This window comes from Engystomops pustulosus, chromosome 6 (genome assembly GCF_040894005.1).
Source record: "Engystomops pustulosus chromosome 6, aEngPut4.maternal, whole genome shotgun sequence".
NCBI lineage: Eukaryota > Metazoa > Chordata > Amphibia > Anura > Leptodactylidae > Engystomops > Engystomops pustulosus.
In genome coordinates, this window is record NC_092416.1 from 62,318,087 (window position 1) to 62,334,721 (window position 16,635).

At 42.2% G+C, this 16,635-nt stretch overlaps 1 protein-coding gene across 2 annotated transcripts in view; it reads right to left on the minus strand.

The window, feature by feature from the left end:
- Positions 1-9,755: 9,755 nt before the first annotated feature.
- The window catches only part of ARHGEF16 (Rho guanine nucleotide exchange factor 16), a 33,448-nt gene continuing 26,568 nt past the window's right edge, over positions 9,756-16,635 (minus strand). For both annotated transcript variants that reach the window (XM_072156327.1, XM_072156326.1), the window contains 6 exons: positions 16,126-16,218; positions 15,354-15,505; positions 14,822-15,028; positions 14,653-14,729; positions 13,419-13,520; positions 9,756-10,361 (listed from right to left, as the gene is read on the minus strand). In XM_072156327.1, the coding sequence (XP_072012428.1) occupies positions 10,222-10,361; positions 13,419-13,520; positions 14,653-14,729; positions 14,822-15,028; positions 15,354-15,505; positions 16,126-16,218 (771 nt within the window). In that variant the 3' untranslated portion in view covers positions 9,756-10,221. The remainder of the gene's footprint in view (positions 10,362-13,418; positions 13,521-14,652; positions 14,730-14,821; positions 15,029-15,353; positions 15,506-16,125; positions 16,219-16,635) is intronic.

Here is a 16,635-nt window from a genome sequence, read left to right on the forward strand (position 1 = left end):
TATCCCCAAAATCCTACTCCCTATCCCCACCCCTATCTCTATCCACAAAACCCTACCACCACCCCTCTCTCTATACCCGCAACCCTCTCTATCCCCACACTTTAACCCCACCCCGCTCTCTATCACCACCCCTCTATATCCCCACCCCCTACCCCTAGCTCTATTCACAAAACCCTACCCACACCCCTCTCTCTACCCCCACCCCCTTTCTCTATCCCCTGCCCCTGCCCCCACTTTTCTCTCTATCCCTATCCCCGCACCTCTCTCTATCCTCACTCCCTACCCCCGCCCTCTCTCTATTCCCACCTTCTACCCCTCCATCTATCCCCCAAATCCTACCCCCTCTCCCTATCCCCTACCCCTATCTCTATCCACACTTCCTACCACATTCCCACAACCGTCTCTCTATCCCCACTCCTTACTCCTACCTCGCTCTCTATCCCCACTCACTAACCACACCCCCCTCTCTATCCATACTCCATATTCTCATTTCTCTCTCTAACCCCACTCCCTACCCCCACCCCTCTCTTTATCCCCACTCCCTACTCCCACCCCTCCCTCTATCCCCACCACTCTCACTTTATTCCTACCCCCTACCCCTCTCTCTATCCCTACCCCCACCTCTTCCTGCCACCTTTCCCACACTCTCTCTATTCCCACTCACTAACCCCATTACACTCTCTTTATCCCTTCTCTCTATCCTCACTCCATACCTCCATTCTTTTTTCTAACCCCACTCCCTACCCCCACGCCTGTCTCTATCCCCACTCCCCACTCCCTAACCCCAACTCTCTCTCTATTCTCAATCCCTATTTGCACCCCTCTCTCTATCCCCACTCCCTAACCCCAATTCCTCTCTCTATCCCCACTTCCTACTCCCTCCCCTCCATCAATCCCTACCCCCACCCCTACCCTCACCCCTCTCTCTATCCCCACCCCCTACTCCCCTCCCTCCCTCTATGCCCACTCACTTCACCCAACCTATCCCTCTATCCCTACCTTCACCCCTCTCTCTATCCCCACTCTCTAACCCCATTCCTCTCTCTATCCCCACTTCCTACCCCTCTTTCTAATCCCCCTCCCTACTCCCAACCCTCTCTTTATCCCTACTCTCTACCCCCACTACTCTCTCTTTATCCCTACCCCTTCCCCTCTCTTTATCCTCACTCCCTACCCCCATTCCTCTCTCTAACCCCACTCCCTACCCCCACCCCTCTCTATATCCCCACTTCCTACTCCCTCCCCTCCATCAATCCCTACCCCCACCCCTACCCTCACCACTCTCTCTATCCCCACCCCCTACTCCCATCCCTCCCTCTATGCCCACTCACTTCACCCAACCTATCCCTTTATCCCTACCTTCACCCCTCTCTCTATCCTCACTCTCTAACCCCATTCCTCTCTCTATCCCCACTTCCTACCCCTCTTTCTAATCCCCCTCCCTAATCCCAACCCTCTCTTTATCCCTACTCTCTACCCCCACTACTCTCTCTTTATCCCTACCCCTTCCCCTCTCTTTATCCTCACTCCCTACCCCCATTCCTCTCTCTAACCCCACTCCCTACCCCCACCCCTCTCTATATCCCTACTCCCTACTCCTACCCCTCTCTCTATCCCTATTTCCTACCCCCACCACTCTCTCTTTATTCCTACCCCCTACACCTCTCTCTATCCCTACCCCACCCCTCTCTCTATCCTCACTCCCTACCCCCTACCCCTCTCTCTATCCTCACTCCTTACCTCCACCACTCTCTCTTATCCCCACTCCCTACTCCCACACCTCTCCCTATCCCAATTCCCTACCCCCACCACTCTCTTTATTCCAACCCCATCCCTCTCTCTATCCTCATTCCCTACCCCCAATCCTCTCTCTATCCTCACTTCCTACCCCCTACCCCCATTCTTCTCTATCCCCACTCCCTACCCCTCTCTCTATTCCCACCCCCACCCCTCTCTCTATCCCCACTCTCAACCCCTACTCCTCTTTCTATCCCCACTCCCTACCCTCACTCCTTTCTATTCCCACTTCTCAGCCTCACCCTTCTATCCCCACTCCTTCACCCCACCCCTTTCTCTATCCCCACTCCCTACCCCCACCCCTTTCTCTATCCCCACTCTCTACCCCCATCCCTATCTCTATCCCCACTCTATACCCTCATCCTTCTCTCTATCCCCACTTTATACCCCCATCCTTCTTTCTATCCCCACTCCCTATCCCCACCTCTCTCTCTTTCCCCACTCCCTACCCCAACCCCTCCCTCTTTCCCCACTCCCTAACCCCACCACTCTCTCTATCCCCACCACCTACCCCCACCCCTCTATCTATTTCCACTCCCTACCCCGACCCTCTTCTCTATCTCCACTCCATATCTGCAACCCTCTTTCTTTCCCAACTACGTCCCCCTACCCGCAACCCTCTCTCTTTAGCAACAATATTTTGTATTAATGTTTTTTACCTTTAATTATCTTAATAGAAATAGATTGTGAGCTTATTATATTTTCTTCAATATAATAACATGATAATAATGGTATAAATTACTATAATATAAACACATTTGTATTTGTTCATATTATATATTTGGACTTTAAAGCAAACCTATCAGTGGGGATGTGATTTTCAGTTGGTTGCAGGTTCCAATATCCTATGCTATGCTGATTTGCAATATATTTATTTGTCATCATTCTGAATAATTTCAGCAGAATATAATAGATTATTTTACTTTACCTGGCTCTGAGCCTGTAGTGTGTATAGAATCCTGGGAAGGGGGCAGCTACAGCCTGTGTGTGCCTGTGTCTCCTCATGCATTCTACCTCTCCCCCACATCATCCCCCTCCCTGCCTGCTCAATGTACATGACAGGAAGTGGGGAGAGGGAGGGAAGTACATGAGTGTGCAGGAGAGGAGACTGACACAGGCACACACAGGCTGCAGCTGCCCCTTTCCCCAGGATTTACCACATGCTGCTGGCAGGGAGACAAGTAATGTGAATTAGACTCATATAAACTATTGAAATGATTTAGAATAGTGACAAAGGTTTTTAAAATCAGCATAGTATAAGTTATTGCAACCTGTCACCAGCTAAAATTGGCATTCCTGGTGACAGGTTCACTCTAAACTACTGCTCAGCTGGATCTTACCTATAGTAACCTGATTCCACTACTACAAAATGTGCATAATGGTGTCAGAGCTGTCCCATGGAAAGATCATAAGTATCTAAGGCCTTGACAGACACTTTTAAGAAGTTAAACATAATCTACTCCTTAAATATTCAATTTTACTGACATTTTAAAACTAATACACTAAATGCAGTCTTTCCTCTACAGAGACTGACTATACAAACACTTACCAATTGTACCCAGTTTGGTTATACAATTACACAAATGAAGTTCTGATTTCTTATATTACCCTCTGTTATGCACCTATCTGACGCACTTCCCTCCTCGTACTGGTGGGTCCCTACACTAACACTACTATGTATAACAGAATATTTCATGTAATTTGTTACTTCTATATTACTATTTAGTGTAAAGCGATCCTGTTATACAAAAGAAAATAGTCTTAGTGTAGGGACCCATCTGAATGAGGTCGCCTTGACGTGGCAGATGGGCTCGCACAACGTAATCAAATTGTGCGCCAAGAACCTCAGAATACTTTAGTAGCTGACAAAATGACACAGATTTATGACTTGTGAGGTAGAAAAAAATGAAATTACATAAAAAGTTAATTGCATATAATCTCTCTACTCCACTTGTGTATGTGCTGAGATTTTTAATTCATTCTAGAATTTTTTGGCAATTTTTATTTTTAAATATCGAAGATACTACTGACAGTTTCATTAAAGGGCCAAATTCATGGCACCGGTCTAATGATAAGTACCCCACAAGAATGGGGTTGTCTGGTTTATCTGTATGTTTTTCTCACCTACTGTCTTCATTGCCTTTGCTCCTACATCTTCCCACGTGAGATGCGCTCTAAGAACTTCACCTGTCTATGCGCAATGAACCCATGTTTCTTATTCCATCTCAATTTTTGCCATAACCTCTCTTTTAATAATAGATAAAGGAAGCGGGGGGGGGGGGGGGATGGTGATGTTTAATCCTATACTAAGGGTATATCACTGATATTCTGGCCAAATCAGTCCTTACCCTGTCCGCACTTAATGAGCAATTCCCATCTTACTACCTGAATTACACTATAAGCAAAAGTCTAGGAAGTCATGAGGTCAGTTTGGGTATATAGTCACCCACTAGTGACCTAGTGTTTTCCACCCAATGGGGCAGATTTACTTACCCGGTCCATTCGCGATCCAGCGGCGCGTTCTCTGAGCTGGAATCGGATCCGGCCGGGATTTATTAAGGCAGTTCCTCCGACGTCCAACAGGTGGCGCTGCTGCGCTGAAGTTCCCCGGAACGCACTGGAATACACCGAGCCGGGCTGAGTGAAGCTCAAGTGAAAACGCGAATCGGGCCCTTAGTAAATGACCCCCAGAGTTGTGATGCTGCTGTCCTCTGTGCATGTAGCAGCAACATTACTGGTAATTTGTTACCTCTCACCCTTTGGGGTAACCCCTCCTGCTGTCATGTTAAACCTAAATACAACATAAGACCAATTACAATATGTACCCACAATAATAGTATATGTGAATAGAAAATGTATTTAAAGTAAAAAAAAAAGTTGAATTCTGCTGCCACCCTTAATATTTAGAAACTACGGTTTTTCATACTCCAAAATTACAGAGAGCTACATGAGGAGTTAATGATTCTGCAGTTTTAGATAAGTGGCTTACATAAACATATAAAGGCACATGTGCTAAAAACAGTGCAGTCTTTACTAGGTGCAGTTGCCTGTGAAATGTGCAGAGGGCGCTAGATTCAGGATTTGTGGCGCATATTCATGAATCTGGCGCCCCCTGCACATCTACAACAGAGTGGACCACATTTTTTTGTGCACTTTTAACATTGGGCTTGCAACACACTTTTGTCAGACTCTGCAAGATAAATGTGTTGCACTGAATGCGCACAGGAACGCCCCTTTATGTGCAGAAATTTGTGTTGCTTTGGGTATAGTGCTGCAGGATACAGATGAGTTGTTTACTATACATGTGGCGCGGACACCTGATGAAGCCATAGGCGAAACGCGCATTGATGGTGTTCCCTGGGCCCTCACTGCCAAGCCCATTCATCTCTATGTGCTATCTGACTAAGTAGAAATACAATTGTAATTCTGTAACTCTGCCTGTGATGGTGGCATGGCAGTAATAGGTGCAATATAATTATTCTTTTGTAAAAAGTAGGTACAGTACAATGAAAATGTTTAAAGCTAAATTTATTAATACCTGACCCTGGCATCCCAGTTTGCTTTAATTTTATCTTTTCTTGTGCTAAACCCTCTCTTTTCTCTTTCATAATGTATACATAACCCTCTTAAAGAATTTTCTTATCTTTTTCAATTTTGTATGTAAAAAAATACCGTATATGTTTCTGATAATAAAAAAACTTTGTTGGTCTAGAACTCTACAGCCATCTAGTGGTTTTGTTTTTTTGGTGCAGTCTTGGGAAAATAACAATCGAGTGACTTAAGATATTTTGTTTATTGAAATAATTTTTTTGGATTAAATGATAAATGCGTTGCACTGAATGTGCATAAACCCCCCTTTATGTGTAGAAATTTGTGTCGCGTTGGGTATAGTGCCTCCGGACACAGACAACTTTACTAGACATATGTGCAAAGTCCGACAGAAAGTGTCTCAAAGTTGCTGTTTGGACCCCTCGCTTTACTATAAAGGGTAAATGTATTATGATGCATTATTTCATACAGTTTTATACCCTTATAGTTCTCTATTTTGTATACATATGCACTTTTATCATGTATTGGAAATGAGCCTTTAGGGTGGAGCCACCTCACCCAGGATTTCAGTCAATGTATGTGTATATATAATTCCATATACATTTTTATTTATTAGAATATTACACACATAAATTGAATTACAATTCTACATAAAATAGGGAATGACAGCTCAAGTTATGAAATCCAGGACCTTACACTCATTGTCATCAGCTAAAACCAGCCAAGCAGTGTAATAATGAAGACTGGAGGCTGGACCATCATTATGCAACATACCCTACCGAGGCAGCCAGGGCCCAAAATTCCAGAGTTGCTGGCTAGTGCGGCCTAGCATACGTTGTTGCCACCATGCATGGTATGGGGACCGGAAGGCTGACCTACAGCCTGGCAGGTCTCCAGCAGGTGGTGTGTGCAAGAAATATGGAGGGAGAGGCTGAGATAGTGGTTTCTCCCTGGAGCAACCCCTGAGTGCCTGTAGGATGAGTCCCTCGGTGATGGATGGGGAAGCTCATGGTGGCAAGTAGCCATATCCAGGGATCAGATGAAGGCAATGTTGTGCAAATCAACTTAGTTCTTTATTGAACAGCAGGCAAAACGGGTAACAGCAGATTTTGGATTACTAGAGTGGTCATAGAAAGTGGTCCGCAGGAATGGTGCACCAGTCTCATAGTAGATGCAGGTTGGAATAGTTGAGTTGGTGCTGTGTTCAAATTGTGGAAGCTGCAGCTCTGTGCTTAAGTTTCCTGACTTAGTTCCTGGGATTAGTATCAGTGTCAGCACTGAAGGTGTTTGTTTTCACACTGTCTCTCTCTTCACTCTGACTGCACCGGGACAGACCTTGTGCTCTGTTGATGATATATTCCTCTACGGCAGCCATCTTGCAGCAAGAGAACCAAAAAGTGGCCATTTTAAGTCCTGTCGGGAGTCATGCTGGGAGTCAAGCACTGTCCAGCTAAGGTCATGATTCATGCTTCATTTTTCTGTAACCTGTTTGCTCTCCTGCCAGCTAATTCCATTGACATTTAATGAGAAGCCAGTCTGTCCTTCACCATTGTTATATATTTCTGCTCTAGCTCCAGCTTATCTCCTTCTTCTCAGGGAAATTAATATAAACATGTCTGTGAACAAGGCCTATTAACCTTTTCCAAGAATGAGCTGGTAAATTCATTATGGCCAATAGCATTACAGTATTCTTATCTCCTCATCTTCTGTCATCCGGGTACCGGGGCAGCCATGAAAGAGTTGATTTGAAAGTCACCTGTACAACTGAAGTAAGGACTATTTTGAGTCCTAGATAAAAATCTCTAACAGCTCTCGCTGAGGGTGCAGTCACGCGTTGCAGTTAAAACTGCATTGCAATTAGTTTGGAGGTGGTTTTAGGTGCGGTTTTGTCAATTTCACAGGTGAAAGACATGAACTGAATGGGTGAATGACATTTGTGGAGCAGGTTTCCCCTTTAAAATCAAATTCACCCGTTCAGTTCATGTCTTTCACCTGTTCAATTGACAAAACTGCACCTAAAACCACCACAAAGCTGATTGCGATGCAGTTTTAACAGTTTAGCCACATCATTGGATAATTACTTACACCTTGATAACAGTTGCCTTTCCAGGCAGAACATGCAAGCTGCAATTACTACAGCACATGTTACAGCTTCTAACATGGAGAGTTCTAACATGGACACCTACCTAACCCTTTACATCTACAGGGGTGTTGCAATTAGTTGTGGCCAGAAAGCATGATACATCTCTATGTGATGGCTGAAGGTAGACACTTATTATATTCCTTTCTAGGTCTATGCAGGAATGTAGCTCTACTGTTCATAGACTGTCCCAATGTGCCCCGCATTGTGCCGGACCATGCGACAGGCTGCCGCCTCCTGGTCCAGATAATATGATGCAGAGCTGAAGTACAGTGTATGGGGAATATGATCTGCAGCCACAGCTGTTTAGATTGTTGCTTCATGTCCTCAGCATCCCCGCCCAATGCTGCGTGGGCAGCAGGGAGGGAGGGCAGAGCTAAGCGCCTCTGCTGTATCATGCAATCACTGCTCTGATTAGTGGAGAGGCAGACTAAAGCCTGTGTCTTCAACACTTAAACTAAACATCCTGCACGTGGTAAAGCCCTTCCTGCACTGGTGAAGATCCATGGTGGATTGCTGATGTGAAGATGATGGGGAAGTCCCAGGGCTGAGGTGAGGAGGTAAAAAAGGTACAGTGAGCAGGTGGAGGGGCGATCAAGTCATTGCAAGTAGTGAAACAACAATGGTTATGAGACGTCATACAGTGACTGCCAGGGCTCCATGATCAGCACTGTATCTGTATTTCTCTCTGCAGAGCTGTGAGGGATGTGCTCATATCTCTCTGCATGTTGTGAGCTTCTGCTGACCTATGGTAACTGGAGAGTGATGGGGAGTCTGCAGCCTCTGCACCACTGTACAAGAGATCCTGTGCCATCATGGTGCAGAGATGTAAAGACCCTTAGCAGGTAACCTAGATGCCTGGATTACCAGTAAGAAATTTGTATACAAGACGTGGCATTTGGGGATGCGTTTTACACATCATCATGCATTTCACTGATTTGAAAGCGTTATTTTTCATTGCTGGAAGTGTAAGCAGCTGTGAAAACACCTCTTCCATCAAAGAAGTGTCTCACCGAGGATTAATGAAAAAATTATGTGGCCAAAACAAAGGTACCACAGACATGGATTGTTTAGTATCTAAAAGATCAGCTAATACATGTAGAAAGTCATTCTCTATCCTAGGGGTCCTTAGGCTATTCATAGGTCAAGCCAAATAAAAGTCATATCCACTTGAAAAGGAGGTCTTGAGAACCTGAAATATGACAAATAAAGTAATGAAGCATCTTTTTTGACCCACATGTTGAATTTGTGTACATTGTGTAAGCCAACCCTCATCTCTATTCTAGGCTAGGTGTACCGTGTATCATCATGTATCATCCTGTTACTTTTAAGTAGCTGCAATTATGCATAATATATACATGAGGCACACAAGTCGCATGTAAAGTCATGTCGCAGAAGCAGGGTCAGCTCCCAGTTTCAGTAGGCCCCTGGGCGACAGAGCCACATTGTGCCCCTTTGCAGTGAACTCACATGTCGGCATTACAAATTCTGAAACTAAGACAAACCAACCAACCTCCTGTTCCCTAAAATATCCCCTAGTTCAGTGATGGCGAACCTTTCGGAAACAGAGTGCCAGCTACTACCAAAACCCACTTATATGTCACAAAGTGCCAACATGACAATTTAAGAAATAACTTATTGATCCCTGCTGTATCACAGGTTTAATTGTATTGGCGCCCTGATTTCACCAATACAATAGAAAGATGATGGAGAAATTTAGATTGTAGCTTCGCTCCAGGATTCCCTGAAGAGGAACAGCACATTGTAATGAAAGGGTAAAAATGAGACAGGCTGTCATGGTGACGGATTGCCACTCCCCAATGACGTCACGGGATGCGACGATCCTCGGCAAGCCACTGGCAGAAAAGTGTGGGTGTTACCGGTAAGTCTTTGCTGTGATATGCAGCAAAGACTTACCGGCTATGGAGAGGGCTCAGCTCGTGAGCCCTCTCCATTCACCTGCGGCCGACCCATGATGTGCTATTACGTCACGGGTCGTGAAATTGTTAAAATTGTTGGTCTCTAACAATCCTGCTCATAGATTTTCATTCAAACAGATCTTTAGGCCTTAAACAAGGAGATGTACCAGAAATGGTGGAATTGTAGTTTCTAAAAATTGAGAGAGATGGAATTCTCCAGAATGGCTAAATTCTAAGTAGCAGGGTGGGGGAAGAAGGATTAACCAGAGAAATACTACTTTTACATCAGGACATCTCTGCTAATAGAGTAGAGAAGGTTATGTAATAAGGAACAGACAGTTACCATTAACTAATATCTACACATAATAGGTTTACAAATCATAGTGGTTCTATTAAACCTGTGTAAATTAATATACAAAAGATAGCCCTCATGCAAATGCATACAACATGACTTGAATATCTCCATAAAAATGGTTAACAGAATTTTGTAATAATGGATTTACACATTGATATAGGACAACATGAAAAAAAGTCACATATTCTGTATACGCATCAATGATTAAAAAAAAATGTAAAGTACAAAAACTGAATCCCAAAAAAATGTATATTAGTATTGAAGAAAAACGCAATTCAAAAAAGTCTGGGTGGTGCCCCATGTCCAGTCCCGAAGAGAAAAGTTGTGAAATTCTTCATGTATCAATTATATGTAAAAACTTTGCTCAGATCCAGTGAACATGCTCAGAAACACCCAATCATTGCCTCAGTTCTACTCTGGGAAGTGTTGATAAGCCAATTTACAGCTTCTCCCAAGGACACCTATACATCCGTTTCGAGTCGAAGTCTCTCCATTCGTTTAACATTACGTTCCACTGCCACCTGGTTAGTGATCTCCCTGGCATAGCTTTGAGGAAACCATCCTCTTTCTCCATCCCGCAACCTCTCCCCGTGATACCAACCTTAAAAGAAAAAGATTAGCAGTTATGGGTTAGTTTTCGAGTACACATATTTTAACTAGTGGGGGCTCCAATAATTCTTTACACCCTTAAAAGGACACCTGTCATCAGGTCTCTGTCACTATTTCTGTCACCACTACCTGTTGGAGCAGCTCACATGGATTTCACCCCAGCCTTTATCTAGTCAATTCATACATTATTCATTCTAAAAGCACCTTTTCTTTATTATGTAAATGAGGCGGGTCATATGTTACCCCTCCCCTCTCTTCCTCATGGCTGTGTGTAATGTATAGTAAAGCATTGCTAGTGTCTGTGCTTTACCTGCTGACACAGACATCAGCTACACATGTACCTGACGTATTCTGTTCTCCTATTTACATGTGAAAGACACAGACTTCCGCTACACAAATATCTGACATGTTCTGCAACATGGCTCCATCCTGGAGCAGTTGAATACACTCACAGACCGCAGGGGGCGCCAGAACCAGGAGGGTCACATATTTATATAGGCTGTCAGTCAAGAATGACATTTCCCATAAGTCTGCTTTACCTTTTGATAATTTTTGAAATATCAGGATAATTAATTTTATTTTGTCATGCCGCTTACAAATTGAACATTGGTTTTCTGTATTTTCAAGAAGATTGCAAAATTGACTTTTTTGCGGATCATTATGCTTTTTAATGAAATTTTAAATATATAATATTAGAAACCCCCTATATATCAACCCATTTTCAAATCTGCACCCCTCAACCTATCAGAAACAGCTTTTAGAAAGATTATAATTATAAGGGGGTTACAACAATAATAATAATTCCTTTATTTATATAGCCCCCCCTTCATAGTTATTACATCAAAATGGAGGTGAACTTTAGAATGGTTTAATTTTGTCAGTTGGACCTTCATTTAGCCCTAAAATGTACACATTTCCAAAAGTTAGAAAGAGGAAACCCATCTTAAAATGGTAAATGCAGAATGTAGGAGCGACCTGCAGCTGCCAGTTTTGTCCTATAGAACTTAATAGAAATTAGTTTCCTTACTGGCCCCTTTTGTAGGCATTTTAGTTTTTCCGCTAGTGGTGCAATGTGTGGGCTATTTTCTTTGTGGGATGAGATGTATTTTCCAGTAATATCATTTTGTTGTTGCTATACCCCATTGTTGAAAATACATAAACTTTTTTTGGGGGTGGAATAGTAAAAAAGCTTCAACTACTGACTATTTTTTTAGTATTCACCATTTAGCCTAATAAGCGTCTTATTTTTATTTTATGGGTCAGTATGATGACTTATTTTTTGGTCTATTGAGCTGGTGGATAGCTTGATTTTTGTGGGACATGTAGTACTTACAAATTAGAATTGTTAGGTAATCCTGGGACCACCTATCGGTAGGACCTATAGTATCCATGAATATATTTACAAATGTTGCTGCAAACCAGCAAAAAAAAAAGAGATCCTTTTGACCTATAAAGAATTAGCTTTTATTTAATACTTAAAAAAGATTAAAAGGATCTATAACATATGTGTGAGCCCTAAGAGCAAAAGAAACCTTTAAAAAACACCTTGTGGTGGGTGTGTGAGTACATATAATTTATCCAGTAAGTAATAATAGGCGAGCCTGTACGGTGTGACTGGTGATATATGGTGGTATCAGCCCCTATACCCCCTGAGGAGGCCATGCTGTCTGAGCTTCTCTAATTTTTAATGAATGGTGTTAAGGTGTAGGGTTCATCTATGATCTAGGATCGAACTGCAGTGTCTGCTGGATCCATAAGCCTGCAGACCAATAGAACTAGTGCGAGATTGCTACGTATGAATGATGTGATTTAGCTTAAAATCAATGTATGCTGCTGACTGTGGCATGTGAATTACAACCAAAACTACAGAGGTGGATAGCTGGTTGATAACTAATGATTAGGTACCACGGAGGGAATCGCCCAATATACGGATGCAAATAGATCCCTGGTAGTCTTAATTCAGGGACACAGACGCACCCAAAAACCGCTATATGTGAACTCTTTCACAAATTATCAACCATAGTCTGAGAGATAATCTACCGCCGTATAGTACCTCTGTGTCAATCTATGACCATTTACGGGACATAGTACCCCCCTCCTTTGTATGATAGCACCTCATTGTATTCCTCAAAATCACACCGTCCTACTGGCTCGCCTATTATTACCTACTGGATAAATTATATGTACTCCCACACTCACCACAAGTTTTTTTTTTTTTTTTTTTAAAGGAGTCTCTTGCTCTTAGGGCTCACACATATATGTTATAGATCCTTTTCATCTTTTTTAAATAGTAATTAAATAAAAGCTAATACACGTCAAAAGGATCTCTTTTTTGCTGGTTTACAGCAACATTTGTAAATATATACATGTAGTTCTTTGCACCAGTATCATTCTGGAGTAGATTTGTTTTTTTATCACTTTTTATTGCATTTTTGTATGATGAAATTGTTAAAAACCCACCAAAAATTATGATTTTTACCTGTTTTTTTTTTTGCAGAGTTTATCATGCTTGTTCAATAATGATTTATTTTTATTCTGCGGGTGATTACAGAGTGATTACAGAGGCAGTGACACTAGATGTGTGGGGATTGTGTTATGATTTTGATCTTTTTCACATTATTCGTCATTTTGTGTGTTAATGGGGATTTTGGCCATTTTTATTAATTTATTAATTTTTTATTCAATAACTTTTTTTTTAAAAAACTTTTTTTTATTACTTCCATTATGGGACATGAACAAAACAATCATCTGATCGATTGTGGGGGAGAGCCCCCCAGCAGGCAAGTTAAATGCCACAGTCTCACTCCGACTGCGGGTGTGACACTGGGTGTCAGCTGTAACCAAGTTACAGCTGACAACACATGTTTTATGATGCCAGCTCAGTTCTGACTACGAGCTGAATTGGCATCAGCTCAGCGTCCTACATATAGGACGCTGAACGTTAAAGCCCAGCGCTCAAAGGCTGATATATCAGATGCAGGGTGTTAATGGGTTGACTGATACACTATGTGAAGGAAGCCATCTGTATTTGTAAGAATATATGTATTACCATCTTCTTCCTGAAGAACTAGAACCACATCAGCTTGCTGGAGCGAGACCTCATCTGGCTGCTTTGCCATGTATGCCTTTGTGATTTCCACTTGACGTAACCCTGAAAGAGAACTAAAGACTCAGAAACACAAAACACAAAGTAGACGTTAAACAAGCTTAGACACTGGAAGCCACCCCCTCAACAATAAGTCACCCAACTGTGATTGTTAGGCCAGCAAACTCACCTGACTTTAACCTCAGAGAATCTATGGGGTATTGTCAAGAGGAAGATGAGAGACACCAGAGCCAACAATGCAGAGGAGCTGAAAGCTGCAATCAAAGCAACCTGGGCTTCCATAACAGCTCTGCAGTGCCACCAGCTGATCACCTCAAGGCTGCAATGATGAAGTTATTAGAGGACACATGGAGCCTGACCAAATATTGAGTGCATTTACTATACATACTTTATTTTGCCAACATGTGTGTCAAAAATTGCTTTATAGTTGGTCTTAGAAAATTAGACTATTATATGAGATGATGATCTTTTGGGGTTTCCTTGGCTATAAGCCATAAATCAACATTAACACTTGAAAAAGTTTTTAATACGTCTACAGAATAGGAGTTCCACTTTTTCAATTACTTTTTGAAGAACTTTTTTGCTGATATTTTAATTTATTGGAGAAGCACCTGTATGTTACCAGCTGCCATCAGCCTGCTTCCTGACCGTTTCTGGCTGAAGATGGATAGACTTGTTTATTTTTCAAAATATTTCTGATTGTGAAGTCCCTTTGAAGATACTTTGAGAAAAATGCAATGAATGGAAGAAATTATTTACTTCACAGCTGATGGTAACTTATTAACTTGGGAGGATTGTGTAAGAAGGAAAAGAGCAAAGTACAACAAGGCTAAACAAAACAAACCGTGCCTATGCAGAATGCACCTCTGTGATGGCCGTGAGCTAGCTGCCGTTTTTGTGCCTAGCTCACAGCCATGTGAATAAAGCCATAAGTGCTCACACTAGAGATGTTGGACTACTTCAAATACCTTCTCTTCTAATAGACATACAGGGTAATACATTTTCTGTTGTCTACAGCCAGATAAAAGTGTATTCATTGCCTTTAAAACATTTGTAAACTTTATAAGATCCCCCTACCGGCAATTGCAAGCAGCCACAATTCTCTAGTGTCTTGGGTTTCCTGTAGACTTGTATTACATACAATAGTATTGGAGCTTTTTCTTTTCCTAATGCTTACCGGCTGTCTTAGACCTGCTGTATCTCTTGTTTTCTTCCTTTACTTCAAGCGCTGTGATCCATCTGGCTCGGTCACTTCTACCAAAGCAGAAAATATATAAGAGCTTAAAGCCAGGAACATCCACAAGGCAGGGAAGCGTTCTGCCCCCTATCGCCTACAGGGCACTTACAGGGTGTCTGCTGCTAGGACAATTTGCTCCCGTCGCCCTTCACTGTTCTTCCTCATTGTAATCTGGAATAGAAACTGTCCGGTTGGACTTCGAGTGCCGAGGGTCCCAGTCTTTGAGGACATAGAGATCTGGTTGTCTACATCGTCCGTTAGATCTACTTCATATTGATCGGTCTTCACATAGTCTGTAACTATGTAACTGTCCTCACTGGGGAGTAAAATGTCATTATATAAAATACAATAGCTACAAATCGATACAAATATATTATTGAAATGTATTAGTTTGGTTGCCAAAGAAAAAATAAGTTTCTGGACCCCAGTAATATAGGACTCAACATGTAACCATGTATCAAAGAATGATATAGAATTAAAGGGGTTACCTTATCTACACTCTACATTTGGGCCAACACAGAAGACTGATTGGGGGTCTCTGATCCTTGAACAACCCTATGTTATCCCCAATTACAGTAACCACGATGGGTTTGGTAGTCCCTTCATTACATTGATTACTCCTATCATGGTCTCCCACTTACCTTTTCTTTTTAGTAATTATAAGAACATCATTAAAAAGGAAGAGATAACAGAAAGTTTTTCCAAAGCCTTTCCGGAAAATTCCAGCCTCTTCCACCAGTACAAGTTCTCCTCTCTTTAAGAGCCATCGGGATGCAGAAATCAGAGGGAAGGGCTGTGGAATAGAGAGGAGATGATGGACTACACAGAAGACCAATTTAAGAGGTGTAACAATAGGCTAAAAGCAGTGGAGATGGGGAGCACCAATGACCAGCCAATGGATGCTGCAACTATTCTGGATGGTCAAACAACATCAGGGGACGGTATAGAGCTGGATCTATTCAAAGCACTTAGGGGAAACCCTAGAAAGACCAAAGAATAAATGCAGGACTATACATGCACTTGTTTTTTGTATGGCAAGCTTTGGGTTCAATAAAGTATCACCTGCTTCAGGAAGCAGCCCTTAGTTTAGAGGAGACTGGATATACCTATATATGTGGATCTGAAAAAGGGATTAGACCTGGATATTGGTGATGCTGTGGATTCAATAAAGGTACCAGGAATAAAGTCAGCAAGTGCGTATATGTTGTTCTTTCCTATGGCCTCCCAACTTTGGCAGTTCATAGATCCGCAGGTTTTCTGTGACCATTTCCTTATACCCAAAGCTATTAGGAGCCAATAATGTAGTATAATCTGGATGCTCATGTGGTCCTGGGAATGATACCTCCATACCAAATTTTCAAAAATTGCCTTTTTCAAGACAAACAAGTAGTTTCCTGTTAAATGCTCATTTACCTTGATTTTCCCAAATTCTAGTTGTGTTTGTAAGGTGTACATCTGTTCCGTCCTCTCCATCTTTCGGGCACCCTCATTGCACTGTTTGACCAACTACAAATGTATAAACAAGAGGGAAAAAAAAAATTAATTCTCAAATCACCAAAGCTAAACATGTCATATAAAAGTGCCATTATTAAATGGGCCAACTAACCAATATTTGGAGTTAAAAGGGGTTTAACAATGTTTCAGGAATTTCACCACACCTGCCCATAAGTTGTGTCTGTTGTTGCAGTGTCAATAAAACCCTAGATAGAACCAGCATGTCACTTTAACATTAACTGCTTATGGACGTAGCCAGTTTAAAGCTTAAGGCTCAGCCCGATTTTTTGGATTCTGACTTGCGTCGCTTTATATGGTTATAACTTTTTAACACGGTTACTTATCAAAACGATTCTGAGACTGTTTTTTTCCCACACATGTTGTACTTCATTTTAGTGGTAAATGTTGGTTGATAATTTTCTTTTTTTT